The 22677-nt window shown below is 38.9% G+C and overlaps 1 protein-coding gene across 1 annotated transcript; it reads right to left on the reverse strand.

Moving 5' to 3' along the window:
- Positions 1 to 2742: 2742 nt before the first annotated feature.
- LOC107080933 (disheveled-associated activator of morphogenesis 2-like) lies at positions 2743 to 21598 on the reverse strand. Its single transcript, XM_015369146.1, has 9 exons — positions 21475 to 21598; positions 20773 to 20879; positions 19093 to 19181; positions 14624 to 14792; positions 11698 to 11805; positions 11500 to 11560; positions 11114 to 11245; positions 6630 to 6800; positions 2743 to 6547 (listed from the first exon to the last, which is right to left on the reverse strand). The coding sequence occupies exons 1-9, from the start codon at positions 21589 to 21591 to the stop codon at positions 6335 to 6337; spliced, it is 1167 nt and encodes a 388-aa protein (XP_015224632.1). The 5' UTR covers positions 21592 to 21598; the 3' UTR covers positions 2743 to 6334.
- Positions 21599 to 22677: the final 1079 nt, after the last annotated feature.

Raw genomic sequence — 22677 nt, forward strand, 5'->3', positions numbered from 1 at the left:
GAATACAGATACAAAAAACACTGGATTTCTGCCTTTTACTGCTGGATCATTAATAGAGAATTAAATTGAGCTTTGCTCATCAAGGCAGAACTTGAGCTTCCTCTGAGGATGCTTGAAGTGATCTAAACAAGATAACTCTAAATGGTATCACATAATAATCTTTGGCATTTTCAAGAAAAAAAGAAATTTGCCATTAAACTCAGATTTTTCGCTGATTCCACTCAGAACGGTTCTTTCTGTGAAAATGTCTGGTTTAACTCAGACCATTTAGTTCCCCCCTCATCTCTGCTACTTGTCAATTTATAGTCATGAATCAGATAAAGCCTGCACTGCCATCTGGTGGAAAGAGTGAAAAAAAATAATAAAAAAGCATGGCACAGCACAGAGCTGTTACCATAAGTGTTTTAGGTTTACACTTGCACCTCAAGAACAAAGGACACACCTTTGGCAAACAAAATGTTCAGATTTTGCACAGAGAGGACAGATGGTTTGAAAGAGGGGAGAAGAAATCAGTCTTTGTTAAAAGAGAAAAGCCACTGAAAAGATGAGAAGGATTGAGGTTTCAGTTCCAAACATCTACAACTTGATCATATAACGCATCCCAAAGAAATTACAATAACAAAATAACACCTCAACAACCCAGGAGAAGGAGAGGCGTGTCTTTGATATATATCTAAATTGGAAGATGCTTAGGAGGATGGACCCCATGCTGCTAGGTAGTTTATTTAAATTGAATAATAATTCAATCTGAAAAACTCACACAAAGAGAAAAGACAACTAATTGATGCAATTAATTGAAGCAATTACTCTGTATTTGGCGCTCAGACCTCAGCAGGAAACATAGTGCTGAATTTTGATAGATATGCATGAACAGAGTTAAAGAACAGGGCTGTTTCCCCCTAGGCCTGAAACTGGTGGTGGAGTGGAGATAGATCAAGTTGGTCAGTCTGTAGACTGCTGTTTAGCGAGACGGTCTGCTGAGCTTTATGGGGAAATCCAGTGGACTGCGTGAGTTGACACTAGAGCTTCACTCAGGGACTAAGCCAGAAGTCACAAGTTTTTTAACGACTTGACTTTCTATAAAACTACAGTTTACCTCAACCTAGTTCAAGGATACAGCAAATCTCCTTCCATTCAAAATGCTATCTGGGGAAAAGTAACACTTCACCTCACCCTTGAAAGAGAAATATTCCCTCTAAGAAAACTGATTGTGAAAACATGTTGGGAGTATGGTTTTCTTAAACAGTAAGATTAAAGTGAAGTTTAACAGAATTCAGTGCATGAATAAAAACTGTTAAATGAGGGTAAAAACCTCCTGGGGCAGAATTTCGCTTTCTGACAGGTCAACAATGGACATTGAGCAGACCTATAATAAATAATTTAGATTATAGCATATATTCATAACTTAACCTTATCAAAGTCAAGACCTAAACCTTAGAAATTCTGACAAGATTTAGAAACTGCTGTTAAAGGTGCTCTCCAACCACCGGAGTTGAAGAAAAACAGTAGCCAAACATTTGAGTTGCAAAGTTTTAGACATATTTCAAACTGTTGTAGTTATTGTGATAAAAGAGGGTTATATAAATATTATCTCAGGGGGTTAAATACAAATAAAAGCTGTATTTTCCAGGATTATTAAAATAATTTCCTTCCACTTAACATTATGCACTACCTTATGTTGATTTATCACATAAAATCCCAGAATTACTGTAAAGCGAGTGGGTTTGATTTCAAAGAGTTTAAATTCTTTAGCGAGGCAGTGCACCCAATGGAAATCATTAGTTTACATGTTGCATTTTCTCATTTGCAACTGGACAACTTACCAGAACACATCCAAAGATCTACTTGAGGATCAACAAGTTTCTTATTATGAATGAAAATATAACAAGAACCGATCATAGAAAAGGAAAAATATTATGAAAATTATTTGATGCTACCTTGAGTAGATAACATAGAACGAGAGGTTTAACAAACCACTGGAAACAGATATATTGGGAGTGTGGTTCTGTTCTGTTCTGTTATTATGCTAAAAAAAAAAAAAAAAAAAAAAAGATTTCCATTATAAGCCCTTCAAACTGTTAAAATGTGGAAGTTATGTCCCCTTGAAGGCAGTTGCGCCTTTGGACTTCCCTTCCGGTTCTTTTCCTGGGACCAAGTTATTTACTACTCTTAACTCAAACTGGGGGAAACCATATAAAAAAGGACTATAAAAACAGGAGTAAAAAAGTAACAGAGTTTATTCCAGATCACGTCGTTACAGGACAGAGAAAAATACTTGGAGGTGGGACAGCTGTGGGCTCAAAAACGTCAGCGAGCGTCCGGCAAAGATTGAGCCCCGAACAAGGTCATCTTCTCCTTTTTATACCTCATGAGTCTATGTGTTGTATCATGTGGGTGTTTAGCTCTCAGTATCAGAAACTGACACGCCATCCATGCCCTGACCTGTATGCCTCTATGCCCAAGAATTACAGATAGCTTCCCTTTATCAGACCAGCTCCAAGATGTGCCCATATCCTGCGTATCTTTAAAAGACGAGAAGGCTGTCCTATTTAGATGTCCTCCTTACACACAGTGACATCCACAATGTGAAGGAAGGCCTTCTATTCTCTCTAATCTGGCTAACAAAGTAACAATGCACATGATGTATAAAAGAATAAACCTAACAAAACTTCTCTCACCAGGTTAGCATTAAATATACTTCAACATGAAAAGCAGTGGCAGAGACAATCAGTTTTCTGAGGAGTCAGTTTATTTTAACCCTACATAGACATGGGGTGAAAAAGAAAACAAAAAAGTTCTTGAAGTGGTAAAAAAGGGGTCAATCTTATACAAGTCTCAGAACTATCCATCAAACACAGACCACAGATCAATTATTCAGATTTTTTAATATAACATTTTGTTGTAATGCTGTGTGTACATACAAAATATACCAAACTAAATAAGGCAAATAAATAGAGGTACAATGTACAGGAACAATGGAACATTCCTCAATGTTTTCATCTTCTTTTTAATCTTATCTCACACATCAACAAAGGTGTACAAAATGCTTCTCTTTTTTTTTCTAACTGTACATCTTTCAGTGAAGGATTTTTTTTGTGTGTGTGTTTTAATTTCCAACGGTAAAAAATACGGACTTCTCACAATTATACAAACTTGAAGAATGGGTGCAACTTTTCTCAGGCAGTACAGACTGTGGTGTAACAGGTGGGTTGCATTTTGCAAGCAATGTTCTTTTAAGAGATCAACAAATCACTTTGTGCAACCTTCTGTAGGCATGCAGATCAAATCCTTGTGCATGTAAAGACAAACATAATGGTGACAGAACCCCAAAGAACCTCGAGGCAGTTTTCTTTTTTTTATCGTTTTTCCACATCCTGTTCCTGCCACTCAGACATACTGTCATTTTGTTTCCGGCAGACCAGCCAGCATCCTCATCCTGACTCCCCTTTTCTACACGCCTTTCTGTAAGCAACACCTTTTTGCTGCATCCTTTTTGTCTTAAGCGAGATCAGATCCCTCCAAACTGTTGCTGCCATTAGAAATGTCCCATCATCATTGTTATAAAAAGTGCATTGAACAAGCTACTAATTACTTTCCTCTGATTTCCATCTTTACACTTCAAAAGAGCCAGTCAATGGCCAAATAAACATCCAAAAATGTAACAAAACAAACACGTATTAATACTGACAACTTTTCACTATCTCTCAATGTATTCTCTGTAATATGGGTTAAAGCTCTGAATGAAGATGTTTAGAACGGTTTGCTGAAGTCTGGTATACTGACTGATAAACAGCAAGAGGAAGGAAAGCAGAGGTTTAAAATAAAAAAGCTCAATGATACATAAAGATGCTGGTTTAAGAAGATAATTCCTCTTTTTGGTTTTAAAGTGTCTAAATTCAGTTTTAAGGGTTCATCTCAAAAGATTGTGCCTCATTGCTCCATCTCAATTTCTCTTTAGTCTGCACAAAAAGAAACAAAACATGACTGCAAAATGATGAGGTGTCTGGTGACAAAACTTAATAAATTAAAGCTAAGGGGGATTATCTGCACATTATACAATCAGTCACAGTTAAAATAAAGGTTTTGGAGGCGATTGTTTAGTACCTGGAGTTGGCCTCATATACAAATCAACTGCATCATCTTTGACCACAAGATGGCGCCAGTTCTTCTTGACCTGCAGTCATTTTGAAAGCCTTTAAAAATAAATTCTGAAAGCCACAAGAACTAAAACACAGAGGAATGATTTGTGTAGAAAAAAAAAAATCTGAGGCACTTATAGGTGAACAATTACAAATAATCAGCAGATGTGAGAATCTGGGTTAAGGTCTAAATTTAGACTTCTCTTTGTACTTTAACTCATGACTTCTCTTGGATTCCGATAAGCACGGTATGTTATGCGTCTAATATAAATATATGACAACGAATTGTTGAACATACAATTTAACCGTTGCTATGGAAACAGCTGTTTCAATAATAAAAATTAAATCAGCATGTCTTTGGCAATGTCTTCAGCCTGTCTGAAATGAATGGAGTTCAAATGTCTTAGTGTTGCACTCTGATTGCAGTCTCTTCAACACCTCTTAAACTGGTCCTTACTAGGGATTTACATTTAGATTAATAAATGCTACATTTGATGAAATCTAAACTGGTTTATCTCAGTCAAGGCATTTAGATCTGGTTTGACAACTCACAAATATCTTCTACACCTCAACTTTCCCATTACTGACTGCTCCAGATTCACCTTTTTTTGTCTCCAACTCTGACAGGTTTCCTTTTCTCTAGAAAATGTAAAAAACAGTTAGACCCAGAACTAATTGTTGCAACTTACATGATTCCTGCTGCTGAAAGATTGGAAAAGCTTATGCACATGAAGAAAATGTACACTGAAACTGGACTATCTTAAAAAAAAAGGATACTTCTTCCTTTTACTTGGCAACCAGCTGCACAAAATAAGCAACTAAAGAATGTTTGGGTCTGGTTGGTGTCCAGTAATTCATACAGGCCCTTTTTAAGTCCTCTGTACCCTAATACAACAAGAAAAGCCTCTTTGCAATGTAAAGTTTGACACGGGCATCATAAGCTATCAAAAATGTGTGCGATTCAGGGATAAAACTGCTAATAGCGTCAGATTGGAGCGTTCAGGCTACAAAAAGTGACAATACTGTAAAATGACTAAGAGTGACATTTAAGGGTTTAATGCTTCACGGCCTTCCTTCAACAGCCATTGGCTGGTGTTTATATTTGAGTGTTTGTCAAAAAGAAGCTCAGTGCAAACAAGAAACAATGGAGCGAAAAAGGACATCTACCTCACAATCGTTTAGCACTAAATGTTAAAGAAATTCACTTCAACAGCAATGCATTGTGTGTACAAAATCCCAATATGCCGAAACGTAAAAAAACACTTCTACATCTTTGCAATTAGCTTGTTGCATCTACATATAAATATATATCAACGCCTAACTGCTGAATATTTACTGTCAACACATTTACATTGGTTTTATGTCTCTACTTTGGCACTGCTTCATGCCAGAAAGGTTTTGAAACTGTTTGAAAGTATAGTTGAGGCTTAGATCTTGTGGCACAATCATTGTCAGGGTTTCTATGTGAGCAGTTGTTTGTTCCCTGGTTAATTTGTGGGTGGGATCTTCTTGGGGACGCTGTCCGAGGCCTCCTGTAGGAATCCATTGTTATGAAGCAGGAGATTTCTTGACTTCATACCCGTTGACGTATCATCTGAAGTTTGCGAAGAGAGGTCCATTCTGTGGCTATAAAATCTTGTTTTCCTGATTGAAGAAGCACCAAGACTGAGGGCGTAATGGCTTAAATCCCCTTTATCTCTCTTTTGTGTTTTGTTTCAATCTGCCAAACTTCACCAGTTTCAAAACTTTCCTTTTGGCGTCTAAGTACGAGGTGACTGTAGAGAGTTCTGATCCCGATAACCACACTTCAGCACCATAGAGCTTTTTAGATGAACAGAGAGGGTTTCAGAGGAAGAGCAGGAGTGATCAACAAGAGGAACCTGAAGCACAGTGTTAAATGGAAAGTCAGATGAAGTGGGACAATGTGTCACAGTGGTCTGTCCATCCATCCGTCCATTCATCCACCCAAACTGCAGGGACAGACTGGTTGGAACATCTTTAGAAGATCAATCTGAAGGGAGTGTTTTTTTTTTGACACACCGTGTCTCTACAAGTCCAGTCCAGCTGTTACTAACATCTGTTCCAATGGAAGCCATGACAGTTAGAAGATCTGGGCTAAACTTGATCTCCGCCATGGCGTATTTGAGATTTTTTGAAAGAGTTTTGCCTTTTAAATCTACTTCCATTTTCCAGCCTTAGTAGTTCACCTTGGTGACGGCTCTCTCCCGGCCACCACCTTCCACTAGCTGGTTGACGGAGCGCTTTCGGTTTCGCTTGAACTTGTTAAGGTCCTTGTCAAAGACCTCGCCGGAGCGTAATGCAGAGACAAGGTCGTCAAACTCTCCGCCAACCTCCTCCGTGGCCCCGCCCTTCTTTGCCCGCCGTTCACGCTCCCTCTGCTCCTTCAGCTGGAGAAAGATAGAAACGGTTATTGCAGAGAAGAAGCTAGAAGTAAACATAGTCAGCCATAGTTGCTCAGGAGTATCTCACCATGGCCTCCATCCGTGCCCTCCTCTCTTCTTCATCCTTGCGCCGCTGCATGTTTTCCAGGTCCTGCCGAGCTTCACTAAATGACTGCAAGAAGGTATCAAAGATCCCAAAGAAATCATCGGGCTGCATCCTTCCTTCTTCTTCCCCAAAGTGCTTTAGAGATTTGGCAAACTACAAAGAAAAAAAAAAAAAGAGAGTGACATTAAAATAGATGCATGGGCTGTATCTTATAAAATGACCCAGTTCTTCTAGAAACAAACCAAATGGTCATGCATATGCATGCCCACTCAAATAAATTTTGCCAGTATGTGCAAATAAAAAAAAAAAAAAATCTTAAGAGCTAAAGGAACACACACAGTGTAGCAGGGCTGCATGATTTGACCACCGTATGTCCACACAGTCACGTTCCAAGCTGTTCAGTGCTTGGTGCCAGGGCGCTGCCTGTAGCCAAGCATTCCTACACAGTCGGCTCTGTTCTGCACTACACATACATCCATAATTAGAAAGAACTTTGGTCCACTATTTTTCTGATGTATAGCTTTATAAGCCACAGAGAGAGATACATTTTTAAATACATATAAAGTAAATGCTTTCTTGATATCTTAAGCTACACTAAATGAGCATTTAGGAAGTTCTGGAAGTAATTTTGCCAGAAAAATCACAAAATCTCTCGTTTGTAAAAGTCTTATTTTCTGTATGTGGTCTCAACACTATGTTACAAAACGCCGTTGCTCTTTCTAAAAAGGCTAAACCATCCTGTCATTATGGGCCGGGTGTCCATGACAACCCCACCATCATCCCTCCCCTATGTATGTAATTATGTATCTGGTCAAAAGTGTTTCCTCTGGTCCCCCTCGGGGTCTGAGCTAACTGGATAAACAGAAACATCCAATAAAGGAATATGATTTTCTCAGTGACAGACAAAACAAAAACACAGCAAAACGTTGTTGTCCTGCACTCTGGCAGCATTGGGGACAAACTCACATTTGAGGATGTGTTAAAGTATTATAGGAAAACCCAGATGGAGAAAAAAAATATTGTTCTAACATTTGTAAAATGCTTGCACTATAAAAAAGTTGTCTATTAAAAGTTAATTAAAGCTACAAAGGTTGATCAGAACTTTCATAAAACAAATGTTTAAAGTTTGGCTTGATTTATTCTGTGTGCAAAATAAAATATCTACGTATATTTTTAAAAGCTTAAATGTAGGTGTCTTATATAAATTTTGGGCAGATCTGCTTCTCTTTGATTGTCTTGCTTTAATAGATTAGTATCATAATTCAGCTAAATAAATATTTGTTTTTAGCATGCAAACATTTACAGAATATTTGGACATGTTATTTACCTCCCTTACCCAGAAAAAAAACTATATACATGACCAAACAGCTGGCATACAGGTGAATTAAAATGATTAATACCTGCCACAAACTTTATGTTTGAGTGACTTGGAAAAGCAGATAAAGGGCGTGCTCTCTTGAGAAATTAATTAATTGTCAAGCTTCTTGTTGCTTAATTGTTAAGATATTATTAACAAATAATATTATCATATATTATAACTGCAAGGACTCTTGATCTTTAGAATTTTGCCAATAGAAGTGTGGGAATTAGTGCCCAAATCTGGACATCTATAGGTGTATAATTTTGGCTTTTAGGTATTGTTTTTGGTTTGAATTGTTGATTATGTACTTTTGATTTTAATTTAATAAAATCTTATATTTGCTTTAAAATTAATAAAGCAATTAATTCCATGACCCCTGGAAAAAAATTGAAATAATTTCAAAGAGCAACTGCTACTAAGCTTAAATATTTTGAGTGAAGTTGACCGAGTTGATTAATAAACTATGATAAACTAGAGGAAAATGAACAACAGATCTTAAATTTGACTCTCTGATTAGTATAAAGTAACAATAATAAAGAATATATTTGAGATGGACAAAAACAGACAGTTAACTTTTTTACATGCACAGCTTTACATGGTACAATGTATACAATTAATACAAATGTAAAGAGGAAAGACTGCATCCACTTAGACTTGACTCCTATTATTTCATTAGAAGCTGATACTAAGATTGCTGTACTCGCCTTTGATCATGTAAACAAAAGATTAACATCTATAAACATTACATATAAGTCAATTGAATATAATAGAAACAGGCTATAGATTACATAAAACATATTTCACATGGCTAACAACAGAACTATAATATGGAGTACAGCCTCTCAATCTGTAAGCTTTCTTCTAATAGTTGTCAATTTTGTGAATTAATTACCAAAATTATCCAGTTTTTGGCACATCTCCCTGTATTATTTCGGCCAAACTATTAGACGCCTTAGGAACCTAACTTGCTCGGTCTTCTGGTGCTGCACTCTCCTAACTCCATGGCTCTGCTTGTTTCTTTTGCAGACTCATGCATCTGTTGCCATGGAGATTTATTAGCCTCAGCAGGCTGATCTGTTTGGTTATCCTCCGCCTTCCTAAAGACCAAACACACATCCTGACATCCATATTTGTACAGTATTCCAGTGGAAATCCAGCCGGCCGTCAGAGGATCCTGACAAACACCCACTTACCAACCACACAGACATACACAGCTGTGTGTTTGGAGACTGGGCCGGCAAACACAGGTTCTTTTGTTTTACCACACTGACTGGTGCCCTATTCTTCCCAGTTCGTCTCCCATGACGTCCAAACTATTTTCCCTCCAATTTTCACTCCTCATTGAGCAAATAATTAACCAGAAGGGAGGCTCTACATGAAACCCCTAGGCCTGGTCTACTTTCTTTTTCTCCATCTGTCTTGCAACCTGTTGACTGTTCTGAGAAAAACAGCTGTTCAGGTCTTCAACGCTGTCATTAATTAGAGAGGATAGATGAACTACTACAATGCAAAGTCTGTGCTAAAGAAAAAGGGTGTAAGATTTAGAAGCATTGGGCTAAATGTGAACTGGCACAGCATCATCTTGCAAATTAACTATGTTCCCATAAATCTTTTCAACACAGTCTTACTCCAACATTCCCTCAGTCCCACTGACGTCTTCAGCTGACACACTTTCTACCATACATCAGAACTGGAGCCAGCGGAGTTCAAAAGGCCAGTTGTTCCACTTGTAAATGCAAGGGGAGCGGATTTAAAAGACTAACTCAAAGACACACAGAGAGGACATAAGAGGGGAATTCCTGGCTAATCTTTCAATTTGGGTTTTCCAAGCCGGGCTAAAATCGTACCACCGGATTCAGAGTAATGTCCAGAGGCTTTACGGTTCTCAGATTACACGTTTTCGCTTTATTCCTCCAGTTGTCAGACACAGGGGTGGGTGGAAGAGGATGACTAGCTTTGGATGTATAAAAACCATCCACCTGGATGTTTAACCATACACTTGTTTCTTAAACTCAATACGCCTGGTGATGTATAATCATCCGTTTTCCACCACGCTTTATCACCTAGATGGGTCTATCTCCAGCTGTCTACGGGCGAGAAGTGGGGTACGCCCTGCACAGGTTGCCAGTCCATCGCAGGACAACACAGAGACAGACAAGACAAACAAGCATTCACGCACACATTCACACCTAATGCCAGGCATGCACTGTGCAATTTTTTGCCCTTTTCGGGAAGATTTTCCATTTGTGTGAGAATTCTTCGGTCGGCCCGACTTTCAGCCTGATCGTGCGTCGTGTACCGTGTAGTGTACAGGGGATAACGAGGGGGCGATTAGCCTCTCATGACCAGGAATCGTGAGGTCGTGGACAAATCGCTCAGTGGGCATTCGAAAACAAGGATTCTTCTTCTTCCTCTGAGACGAAAACATAGAAGAATGGCAGGGGTGCGAGTGAAACTGAGTTCTTTCTGTAAAATTTACAGACCGTAGTAGCTACTTTTTCTCAGCCGTGTCTTTGTCCAAATACGTCTTTGCCTTTTCTTTTTAGGGCTTTTAGCACAAAATTGCACAAATTGCCAAGGCAGCGCGTTTCACTCTAGTGAGCTTCATATTCTTCTTCTACTCGTTTGGCTTCTGTATGAACGAGTCTGAGTAGCACCACCTCACTGCGGAGAGCGTCGAGCCGCACAGTTTTAGAACGTGCATCATGAGCTGTGAACTCACACTTTACGACGAAACCCTTCGGTTTAGTCATAAAGTGTTAGCTGTAGCTGCGTGCAACGATTGAAAAAGAAAATCGCACAGTGTTTGCCCAGCTTTAGGAGAATTTAGAGAAGCCAATTAACCTAACAGTCATGTTTATGGACGATGGGAGGAAACCGGAGTACCTGGAGAGAACCCACCCATGCTCAGGGAGAGGATGCAAAATGCATGCAGAAAGACCCCGGGCCGGGAACCAAACCTGGGACCTTCTTGCTGCAAGGCAGCAGTGCTACCCACTGCTCCACTGAAATCCTAATTTAAAACTAAGGTATCCACAAAACTCACATAAAAAGAAAACTGATGATATCACTTAATGAGTTTGAACATAGAAAGTTGAAGGGTTACCTTTTCCTTGGCTTCACTCAGCTGATCCTCCAGTTCAGAGAAACTAAACCCAGCCACAGTGATGAAGTCACCGATCACAGCCACAAACTTGTCGCCACGTTCCCTCGTCCTGCTCTGCTGGTAGTGCAGCTCCTGGTGAGAAGCGACACGGACACAAGCTGTGAAACATTCAGTCTGAAAGCTGCTAACTGTAAGTTCACCAAAGGCTGAAATACTTTTTTTTTTTTAGCCTTCTGTCTGTGTGGCACAGCCCTGCTGTCGAGCTCCGAACATTACCAGCATTTAAACACCTCAGCAAGCTGTTCATCTCTGCTTCGGCTCGAAAACATAATTACAGGCAGAAGAACCAGCGGGAAGGAGAAGAAATATAATGCAACACAACTCACCGCCTCGAGAGCCTTCAGCCCGCTTTTGATGTTGTGCACTTCTTTTTCCAACTCTGACAAACTGAGGAGTGAGAAGATTAACAAATGTTTGCTGTTATTAATCATTCACTCTATAAATCAAATCATCCTTCAGAGCACAGCTGGCTCTGTTGGTATTATTAACTAAACTGAAACTTCTCAGGGTTTCTGTATGCTTACTTGACTTTGGCCGCCTCAGGCACGCTCCTGAGGTCTTCCTGGATGTACAGCGTGTCGGGGTAGTTCTTCTCGAAAATCATGATCAAGTAGTGCAACATGGTGATATTCCTGTCACATGAAACCAGTGTTTTATTACATATAATTTTACATGTTATACTTTCTCCTGTCTATGAAAATATCAATACTTTCTTACTGTCTTTTAACTCTGTACTTCAAAGACAATTAAAAACACTGCACTGAAAATAGGTAGACAGGAAACTTTAAGTAAGATTAATGGAAAAAAAGTATTTTTGAGTTATGAAAAATTTATCACACCAACAATCCTGCACCAAATGTATTCAATGGCTAATGTACAGTTATTCCTTAAACTTTTAAAAACTCTTAAAACTTTGCTTTAAGTATATTTTAAATAAATAGTACAAAATGTGATTAATATTTTATAAACATGTAGAAGTTCATAGTGTCTACAGTACGTCCTGACTCACCACTCACCATGTTTAATGACGATTGTTTTCTATTATGTGCATTAATCTCTATTGTTGATGGTTTACTGGTTTACCGTAGAAGTTCTGACAGCAATCGCTACTGAACATGGCTGAAGTTAACTTCTTTATTCATATATGGAAAAGTTAGCACCTTTTTGCGTTTTTCACATCTGTGTTTATGTTTATGCATTTAGCAGACGCTTTTATCCAAAACGACTTAAAAAATAGACACAATTTTATGTTATAAATATGAACATAAGTTCCCTAGATGAAAAATCCCCAGTTAGAATCAGTGGGGAAAGCAAAGAGAGAGAGAGAGGGAAGTGCAGAAAGAGAAGGCGAGAACATGATATTTTTAAGCGACACTATGTGGAGCATTTAGTGATTTAGCGCTAAATTTAAAAAAAAGTTGGATGTTGGGAGGACCGTGGCAACCAGCGGACCTCTGAGGCTAATTTTAGTCTGTCTGCAGCAGCCCTCTCTCGGCATAGCGGTGTGTGAAGAAACGCTGGCTCTGATGCAGAGTTTCTTTTTTTATTTGGTGAAATTTTCATTTGATTTGTGTTTATCTCACTGTGTTCATTATTATTCCACCACTAAATGAACAAAGTAAGAAGTAGAGACTATTAATAACAGGAGGCGAAATGCAGCTCCAGACGAGCCGAGCATGTGGTGACGTCATGAGTCCACACTTTCCTGTGTTATCTAATAAACATACTTGGCGAGGACACAAGTCCGAACTCCGGTTCTTGTGAATTGAAAAAAAAAACCTGGCCTGAGTAGTCTAGGGTTAAAGGAGTGCGCTGCACTGCAATCAGACCTCGACCGCACATATCTTGGTTGTGCATCAGCACACTGTGTCCTTAAACAATGTGAGGACTGAGTCTGGCTTTGTTTAGTATTTAATCCAGATCTGGATCAGACTCCAGATTTAGCATCCGTATAGAAGTTTTAGTAGCCATAGTAAATAATCTATCATATGGAGCAAACTATGCATCTCTGATTGAAAAACTGTTGGTCTGAGAAACATGGTCTGTATATATTTTACTTTTATTTTGAACATCTAAATCATGTTAATCTAGTAATTAGAGCTTTCATTGTTCATTTGGTTGGATTCTTATTATTAATCTACACAGGATGTATCTTTAAAGTTTCTAAGGATTTTAGCGTGCAGGTGGCTCAACGCAGAATACAGTAACTGAGTAGCTAAAAGAAAAGCTTTAGGCCTACTACTAATTTTAATTGGTGCAAACACGTAGTATGTTTTAAGGAATAGAATAGAATGTGAAAATGCATTCTAAATATTAACCAGCATAGTGTAATTTAAATTAATTGATAGAGTCAAATTAATATAACTTGCTGCATTTTAACTATGATGCATAGGTTCTGCCAGAGAAGAATGCATCGATCTGTGAAGAATGTTGATCTGAGAAGAACATTGATTGTGCCAGACCAGCTTCAATTTCCAAAAAAATAAAATACAGCGGTGACATGCTCTAAAAACCTCTTACATTTAATGCAACATTTGCTTCAAATCATCAAGACTACTTGTTTTTTTTCTGTCTGTGTATAAATTGTTGTCAGGTTACCATAGCAACACATCTCTAAATAGCAGCTAGGCCCTCAGGAAGTGACAAGATAATTATAAAAATGGCATGGATCTGAATACATCAATGCTCTCAGGTATACTCATGAATATACTGTGCCCAGGGTTGTATTGTATAAAGTTTCATATGCAGGATCCAAAACCTCTTTTAGTTCCAGAGTGCACAGAAGAATTAGGTCAGGGAGGCAGTGGAGTAAGAATGCTGAGCTTCACTTCATCTCCCCGTTTCTATAAAGATGCATCCGAGTCGCTTATATCCAGGCCAATAGCTCCTGTTTCTGTGGCAACATCAACTGTACTGACAGCATCTCATTGTAAAGAGAGGAGAACTCCCACATGTCTTCACTGTGCTGGAGCAGTTTTATGTTTTTCTGTCAATTTCTTTCAAACCTCTGATGTTGTCTTTTGGGGAAAAGAATGAACGGTGGATAAATGTGTGAGCAAAGCGTGTGGAGGTGCTGAGAGAGCAGAGACACAGTATAGTTTCTAAACTGTTTAAATTTGCCGATAAAAGTTTAAAATGTTTTTTAGTTATTCAAATAAGGATTTTAATGGTATTCTTTTAAGGGAGGCTTAAACTTCACAATTGTTCTTTAGATCTATTTTGTACTATTAGCCTGTATTTTGTGTTTTGATGGTGTTCCTGATATTGTTTATATCTTTTCATTTCATTTAGTGCAAAGCACTCTTCATTAATCTGGGTGGAAAAATACTAGAATAATATTTCCTGCCTTGTCCTTATTCTTGAAGTTATATAGAAACTCAAGTTTAGGTCAACTGAAATGTTTATTTTTTTTATTAGCGATTGAAAAAATCCTTCTCCTCCATGGCCTACCTGTCTATGCTCGACTTGGTGTCAACGATCTTGTTCAGACTGGAGACCTTGAATCCAAAGGCGTTCCCCCGCTGGCCTTTATTCATGAAGTTTCCAAAGGCCAGCACCACCTCCAGGACCTGAGTCAGACGCTTGCTCCGGACCACTTCTACAGAGGCATTGAGGATGGCTACAGGAAAACAGAAAGAGGAAAACCAGCTGCTGAGATCATAGTTTAAACTTGTTCAACTTTGGATATTACATAACAAACTGGGCTTCAATTATTCCTTCCCCTCTGTTAATTTACTCAAACACCACAGAGACACAGGAACTCCAAATTCCACCCTGTGTTCCCCCAGAATTTCCTTTATTTTAACGTCATCGACGATGAGTGATCGGTGTTCTCCGCAAAAACTGGGCGGCTTGGTGCTAAATGCATCCCATCCTTCCATCCGTCAGTAAAAACAGCAGGGGAGGAAAGGAATATACCGAACACGAGCCAACAGTGTCCGTTTTATTTCCCCTGAGGACAGACTGTCTGGCGAAGTGCAGGTGGTTCCCCATTTCCACAGAGGGAACTATGAGTGTGACTGAGAAAATCATTAGCAAACATCATATTGTTATGGTTACACTTTCTTTGTGCTGTGATTGAGCATGGGAACTGTTCGTCTGGCTCCAGCTGATGGAGCTTTCTTCTTCTGATGCTCCCATTGAGCAGGCTGGGTGGTCTGCAGACTTACAGTCTAATCTGCAGTATGTGACAAAGTTACATGAATAATAAAACCAGATTCTTTTTTACTGCGGACATCGATGGCCGGTGCGGTCAGGGGGAGTTTTTTTGGATCCAAAAACAGCAATTGTAGAGGTTTCTTTTTCCGCGCCAGCACAGAGCGAGATGTATGTCAGAATATATTACCCCGACCTCAGACCAGAAGGAATCGAGTTTCTGACAAGAAATGCTGCAGCACAAACAGGAATGAACTGTCAGTGCAAATAAAACTGCCGACAATAATACTGTGATGTTCTCATCAAAGCAACCCTAGCTCTGAACGCTACAGCTCCATACTGGAAAGCTCCCCCCGACATCTTTGAAGTGAGATTCAGGGTTCACAAGCAGATGCTGTCCTCTCCAAACATGAGCCAGCTTTCCAAAACAGCCTCCGTGGTAACAAGGATGCTGGCAAGGGGAGGGGAACAATGCATAAAAGCAAAATATAGCTGACCAGTATGCACTCACACATGCATATACTAACTGGACTACTTGAATGAAAAGCTCATTGCCCCATAATATACGTCCAGACTCATGATATAATTTTGAATTTTTCTTTTTCTGCTCACAAGTAGCAGAAAGTTATGAAAATATCATCTGTTGGAAAGTTGGGCCACAAATGAAATGACAGCTGCATTATTTTCCCCTGTAAACCCACACTGAGGTCTCATTCTAACCACCACCTTAGGAGAGTGTTCACATCCCCTTACTTGTTTAAATTCCATGAATTTACAACCGTAAAATTTATAGTAGATGAGGATCAGCACCTCCAGAACTGAGGCCATAGCTCTCCACCGGAGAAAGTTGGACTCCCCTCTTGAGGTTGGTGGAGAGTCCTTGTCTCAAGTGGAGGAGTTCAAGTATCTCAGGGTCATGTTCACGAGTGAGGGACGGATAGTGCGTAAGATTGATAGACGGATTCGTTATGCATCAGCAGTGATGTGGTCACTGTAGCGGATTATTGTGGTGAAGAGGGAGCTGAGTCTGGGTTAAAACTCGGTTTAACGATCGATCTACGCTCCCCCCTCACCTACATGTATGGTCATGAGATCTGGGTAATGACCAACAGGACAAGATCACGAATACAAGCGACCGAAATTACCTTCCTTCAAAGGGTGCCTGAGCGCACCCTTCGAGATCGGGCGAGGAGCTCAGTTACCCGGGAGGAGCTCGGAGTAGAGTCGTTGCTCCTCCACATCGAAAGGAGCCAGCTGAGGTGGCTCGGGTATCTGTTTCGGATGCTCCTGGTCGCCTCTCTCAGGAGGTGTTCCAGGCATGTCCCATTGGGAGGAGGCCTCGTAAAAGGCCCAGGACACGCTTGAGGGACTATGTCTCTGAGCTGGGGTCCCCCCAGAGCAGCTAAAGGAGGTGTGTGTTGATCGGGAATTCTGGGCATCTTTGCTAAGACTGCTACCTCTGGGTCCCGGATAAGTGGAAGAAAATGGATGGATTTAAATTTTTTTTTATGCAAAACTATGTATTATAAATCGGCAAGGCAGTTAACATAAAGCTGCCCTAAAAAGAATCTCTGTTAAACCTAAAATGCATTCTGTACTTCCGAGCTTCTACCATCGCTAGGCACACGGTTTATTGAAATGTTCATTGATTGTTTATGTCTCCACACAATGTTTGTTGTTTGATTTTTAGACACACCTACATGTGAAAAAATCTGTCTGGTTTACCAGACTGTCTTGAAACAGATCAAGAAGAGCCTCTTACTGAAGACACTGTTCTTTTTTAACAATCTTCTGAAGATGACGCTCACTGTTGTCCATAATCTTCTTCACTTCATGAAGAATTCTTCTTTGTGAAATAATCTCCAGAGGTTGTAGAGGAGGACTTTTTTATTAGCTTGTCGAGGTTTTTAAGTAATTTGCTCTGATGGTGTTACCCCAGAAGATCTACAGTATAAGTCTCCAAAACATTCATATGGAAGATGTTTAGCATCTCGCTGCAAATACTGAAGGACCTAAGCTTCTTTAGGAAGGACAATCTGCTCTGTCCTTTCTTGTAGAAAGCTTCATACTTATGTCTCTAATTAAGTTTGTTGACTAGGTTAACACCAAGGTATTTATACTCCTCCACAACCTCTATTTATTCTCCCATGATAATAGTTAATAGTTTCTTCTGAATTATACAATCATCTCCCTGTTTTCTTGACATTTAGGATCTTATGAATGTTTTTGCATCATTTCACAAAGCAACTTCACCAGCTCCCTTTAATCCGCTTCTTGTTAATCTTTGATGCACCCAATGACTGGAGAGTATTCCTGCAGATGACCGCAGTCTGCATTGGACTGGAAGTCAGAGGTGTTCAGAAATTCTGGTTAAGTGTCTCCATAGATCCAGCTTAGTTGGAATTGTACAGACAGTTGCAGAGAATAGCAAGTGGCTATCCAGGCCCTATTCCTTTCTTTCTTTCCTAATGCATTGGACATCATACAACCTTTTTTTCCCATCAGAACAGATGCTAAGGTTTTTTTTTGGCATGCATTTGTATCTAGCCACTGCGTGTAATTCCATCTCTAAATAAACCCAGTTTTTTTTTTTTTAGGGTTTCTTAGAGGACAATAACAGATTAACAACTTTATAAAGCAGACAGGTCAAGGATAAGGATGTGAAGATTTTTGAGTTAGATGATACAAAAATATCCCAAGCTTTAAAAATCTCACAGAAACAGAATCACCCATTTTTCAAAAATAGGGAGAGTATGGCATAATGATAAACCTACTAAGACATGGCTGTTCGCCTGAACTGACAGGCTGTAGAGGGAGAATTAATCAGAGAATCAGAGACCAAAGTAACCATGACTGCAGAGATCCACGGCTCAGGTGGAATAAAATGTGATGAAGTGCAGAAATCTGACAGATTGTTAAATTATTGAGAAAAAGCCACAAGATGACCTGCTTGCTACATGTTTTATAGTGGTCACAACAAAGATGGGTGCTATAGTCAAAGGAGAACTTCTTTTTTTTAAAACAGGCCAAAATCTATTTTTGTAAACCAAAAAAAAAATAAAAAAATAAAACTAACTCTGCAAAACACTCTTAACCTGCCCTCCCCACCAGCAGATAAATCTGTGGCAGCACCAGACTTGTTGACTGGGATCCGAGTTGATTATTGGTGCTCGGTTCTGCCTATTGTACCAAAAGTACAGTGATAATGCAACTCTCCAAGTGTTGATTCCTTCCAGCTTTTCATGTAAACTGCCTCCTTAAATGATACCAGACTTAATTTATTTTAACATCTATGTGTTTGCTCTTTCTCAGCAAAGGCTTGAGATGAACCAAACCTGAAAACATAAATCACTGCTAATCGCTTTGAAATGCTGTGCTGTTTAGATTTGTATCCAAGTGGATCCTGACATTCTGCGATTTCATGCACATCTAGAAAGAACAATCTCAAGCAGTTTTTGTGCAGCTGTAGTTTGATGGTCCAGATGCTGCAGGAGTTTTCCAACAACTGCACCGCTTTGAGAAACGATGGGAAAGATCTGGCTTTAATCGGGTTTGATTGTAAAGATATCAGCAGCTCAGCAGCTGAATATTTAATAGAATTTTAATTTGATATGATCAAATCTTTCAACCATTTCAGCTTAGAATAAATATGAGAAACAACAATCAGCTTATTGTAGAAATATGCTCCATTCTACATGATAACCACAGAGACACTACCTTAGAGTTATGTTCAAGAACCACTGAACTATCGTGTTTGTCCTTACCTTCAACCTTAGGCTTGGTTTCAGCTAAACGCTCTGCAAACTTCTTCTTAAAGAAAAGAGCCTGTATTCTCTGCTGGTAGTGGTCGATTCTGATGAGGAGAACAAAGACATGAGAGGAGGAGACAAACAGAATAAAACGGGTCAGTTACATTTGTCTTTAGGGGAGCGAGACTTCAAAGGTAGGAGTCATTGGCTTGTGCAAAAGCCCCTTTCTCACTTTACACAGTTTACAAAAGCATGCACAGAGCTCCTGTCAAAAGGAAGAGATGACAAATGGGCCAAGGAGACTTTTAAAGAGGGACAGAACATATTAAATAGCCAAAAAAAAAAGAACACCTGCTGTGTTTCTCTGACCACAGAATGCAGTCAAGGAAAAAAAAGTGGACAAGGATATAGTTCCCTGAATTATCTTCATCTTTATACCATCTGACCGCAGCTCTTCCAGGACGGGTTTGATCAATTACAAAATCTAAACATCTAAACTAAACATTAATAACTCTATTATTATTAAATTATTATTAAATCATGATTAAAATAGCTACAAGTAAAACCATCTTTTAACTGTGCTTGCAAACAGGCTCCCACAGTATGATCCGTCAGTATTTAGACTAATCCCCCTTAAAAAAGGTTGAACAAGCTTTGCTTTAGAACGGAGGTCTTCAACAAGGGGTTCGAGAACCCTAGGGGGTCCATGGAGGTCCTGCATGGGGATCGCAAAAGTTTTGGTTTAGACTTTTTTTTATATTCCCTCCTCCAATTTTTTCCATTAATTGAAATGTCTTTAAATCCACATTAACATGAATTCAACACACTGTAGTAAACAGATAAATGGAGGCAGAAGATGTCTTTCAGTCATCAATGCTCACATTCAGCGACACACAGGAGCTCTTTCAAGCTGGGCACCGTTTCATTCACAACACCTGTCCCATCAGCCAGGAATCTGAGTCAGAAATACTTAAATAATCTCAGGTCAAAATTACTTTCGTTACATGACTCCATCTGTAATAGAGGGACTATAGGACCAGTTTGATATAACACAATTTCATACTACATATATAATTAGGGGGTCCCTGCTCCATCTCGCCATCAGTTTGGGGGTCCTTGGCCTGGAAAACATTGAAGACCCCTGATTTAGAAGGCCCCATCTAGGATTGAGCAATCACTGTGTCTTCATGAAAGCGTCCAGTCTTTAAATTATTAAAGGGGGACTGGAAAATAATTTTCCGAAAGTGAAAAAAATGATGGTAGACCTTTTCAGTCTGATTGGATTCTGATTGGTTGCTTCTGTAGGTGCCAAGAACAAGGTGCCAGCTTAGAGGGGACCCTGCTTTTGATCTTCCTAGGGCATAAGACAGGCCGCTTCACTCCTGGTTTAAGTCTCTTCTTACAGTAAGAACCATCTTTTTCTTTGGCTTTTGGCACAATCTGAAAGGTTTCACTTTGTTTTATTCTGTCTGTATTTTGTATTAAATATTTTCTTAATTGCATTGTATTTTATGATTGTGTACAGCACTTTGGTTGGTGTATAAAGTGCTTTATAAATAAAGTTGGTATGGTATGGTTTCACTCAGCCACGTCAGATTTCTGCATTAATTAAAACACCAGTAGGAACGACAGGAAGTTGGCTGAACATGGAAATCAAAGATGCCCTCTGATTAAAAAAAAGCATAGAATATTTACCTGCTCATCTCAAAGAGGAAGCGGTCAGCTCGGGCCATCCTCTCCAGCTCATGTTTGTGCTCTTCTAAAAGATCTATGTCACTTTTCTCAGGGACAAATTTAAGCAGCTGAAAAAGGCACAGAAACAATGTTTATTAGAAGCATCAAAGCAGAAGCCTGGGCTGCAATCAGCTAAAGTTAATCTCACTCAAAATCTTATGGAGACGTGAATCAGTTTCAGTGTTTTCTATCTACAATAGTGTTCAAATTTCTTCGAGAATTCATGTCCTCTTTAATTTAGAAATTAAACCTTGTTTAGTGGCATTCAATACTCTGCATCGTATCAAGCTGTCTACTTACTTTAATAAGATGTTTATGTTAATGTTGTGTTGTTAAAAAAACTGTTTAAAAAAATTACACTGAAACATTTGAATAAAATGTTTCTTGTTGGAAAAAAAGAAATTAATTTTATACCAATTTGACTTTATACATATATAACTATAAGCTAAAGAACTTCATAACACTTGGATTTAAAAAAGTTGGAGAGTAATCTGTTATTACATTCTAATTTAATTATATAAAAAAGGGATAATCCAGCTCCATGCTGTCTTTAAAAAAAAAATAAATTTGGCAAATCTAAGAACAGTTTCTCCTGTTAACTCTCTATTATTTACCAAATGTATTTGGTTGTTATGGTGCCTTTCTTCATGCTGAAAGTCCTACCTGCTCCAACATGTCTTTGGCCAGCTCTTCTCTCTCATCCATTTCTAGTATCGCCCTTCTGATTTCTTCATTTGTCATTTTCAACCTGCAGGGAAGCAAAACTTGCTTTAATGACATTAAATAGAAATAGAAACATGAGTGTCCTGACACTTTGGGGAAACTTCCTCCTGCTCCCCTCCTGAGAGCCCTGCCAGCTGTTTTTAGTGGTACGCGTGCCGAGCTGTGATCAATACCAGCATTGTCAGTATATGCATCACAGCTGTATTGACCATCTGCTGACCTGCTCTGGGTCAGGCTGTAGCTGCAGGGTCATTTCTTATTGACATGAAACAGAGTGCAGGGAGCGTGCCGCTTTTTTCAGATGCACAATGGACTCAGGAAGCCTGTTTATTGATCTGCTGAGTGAGGTCAGCACTAAACTCTCCAGAGGGGGCCCCAGACCGCTGTCACTTGGAGATTTAAATGGGGAACATATTGTCAAGTGGATCTTAAAAGACGGCAGTGGATTCAGCTTCGTGTTAGCGCGACCCCCTTTGAGAAAAAGGTCAACAGATGCATCTTTAATATGAGTCAGTGTTGACACTGATAGCACTTCACTGTTTAACTATTTAACAATGAACTGAATTTTATAAATTTTATCATCATCAATCACTACTTTCAGGAAAAAGAAATACTCGTGGATAAAAGCAGCTGACTTATTGTATGTTATGGCTTACACTGGAAAAAATTCTTAAATTAAGTGTATTTACCCTTAATTTGAGTAGGTAAATGAGATGAGTTTGCCAATGGAATGAGTACTGTTACTCTTAAAATAAGATAATTTGATAAAATGCACTTGAAAAAAGACAATTCAATTGTGTTTTCTTATTTCAAATCTAAATAATCTTGTTTCATTGGAAAAATGTCTCTTTTATCTACTCAATTCAAGAACAAATGCACTTATTTTAAGACAAAATGACTTATCTAGATTTCCATTTTCTCCAGTCTAAAGAACTGTTCATTGAATATGTGAATTATAAATTAATTTCTTTAAAATTAGCCTATTATCTAAGTACAACAAGAAAAGTCCAAGTGAAGGCTGCAGGGGTTTTTTTTTTCAGCGGCAGAAGATAAGATTATATCTAGTTTTTAAAAGATTATTGTGATTTTAAATTATTACAAGCAACATGAAAAAAAATGCAAATTTCATGATTTGGTTTTCTA

The sequence above is a fragment of the Cyprinodon variegatus genome, unplaced genomic scaffold (genome assembly GCF_000732505.1).
Source record: "Cyprinodon variegatus isolate N-32 unplaced genomic scaffold, C_variegatus-1.0 Scaffold2531, whole genome shotgun sequence".
NCBI lineage: Eukaryota > Metazoa > Chordata > Actinopteri > Cyprinodontiformes > Cyprinodontidae > Cyprinodon > Cyprinodon variegatus.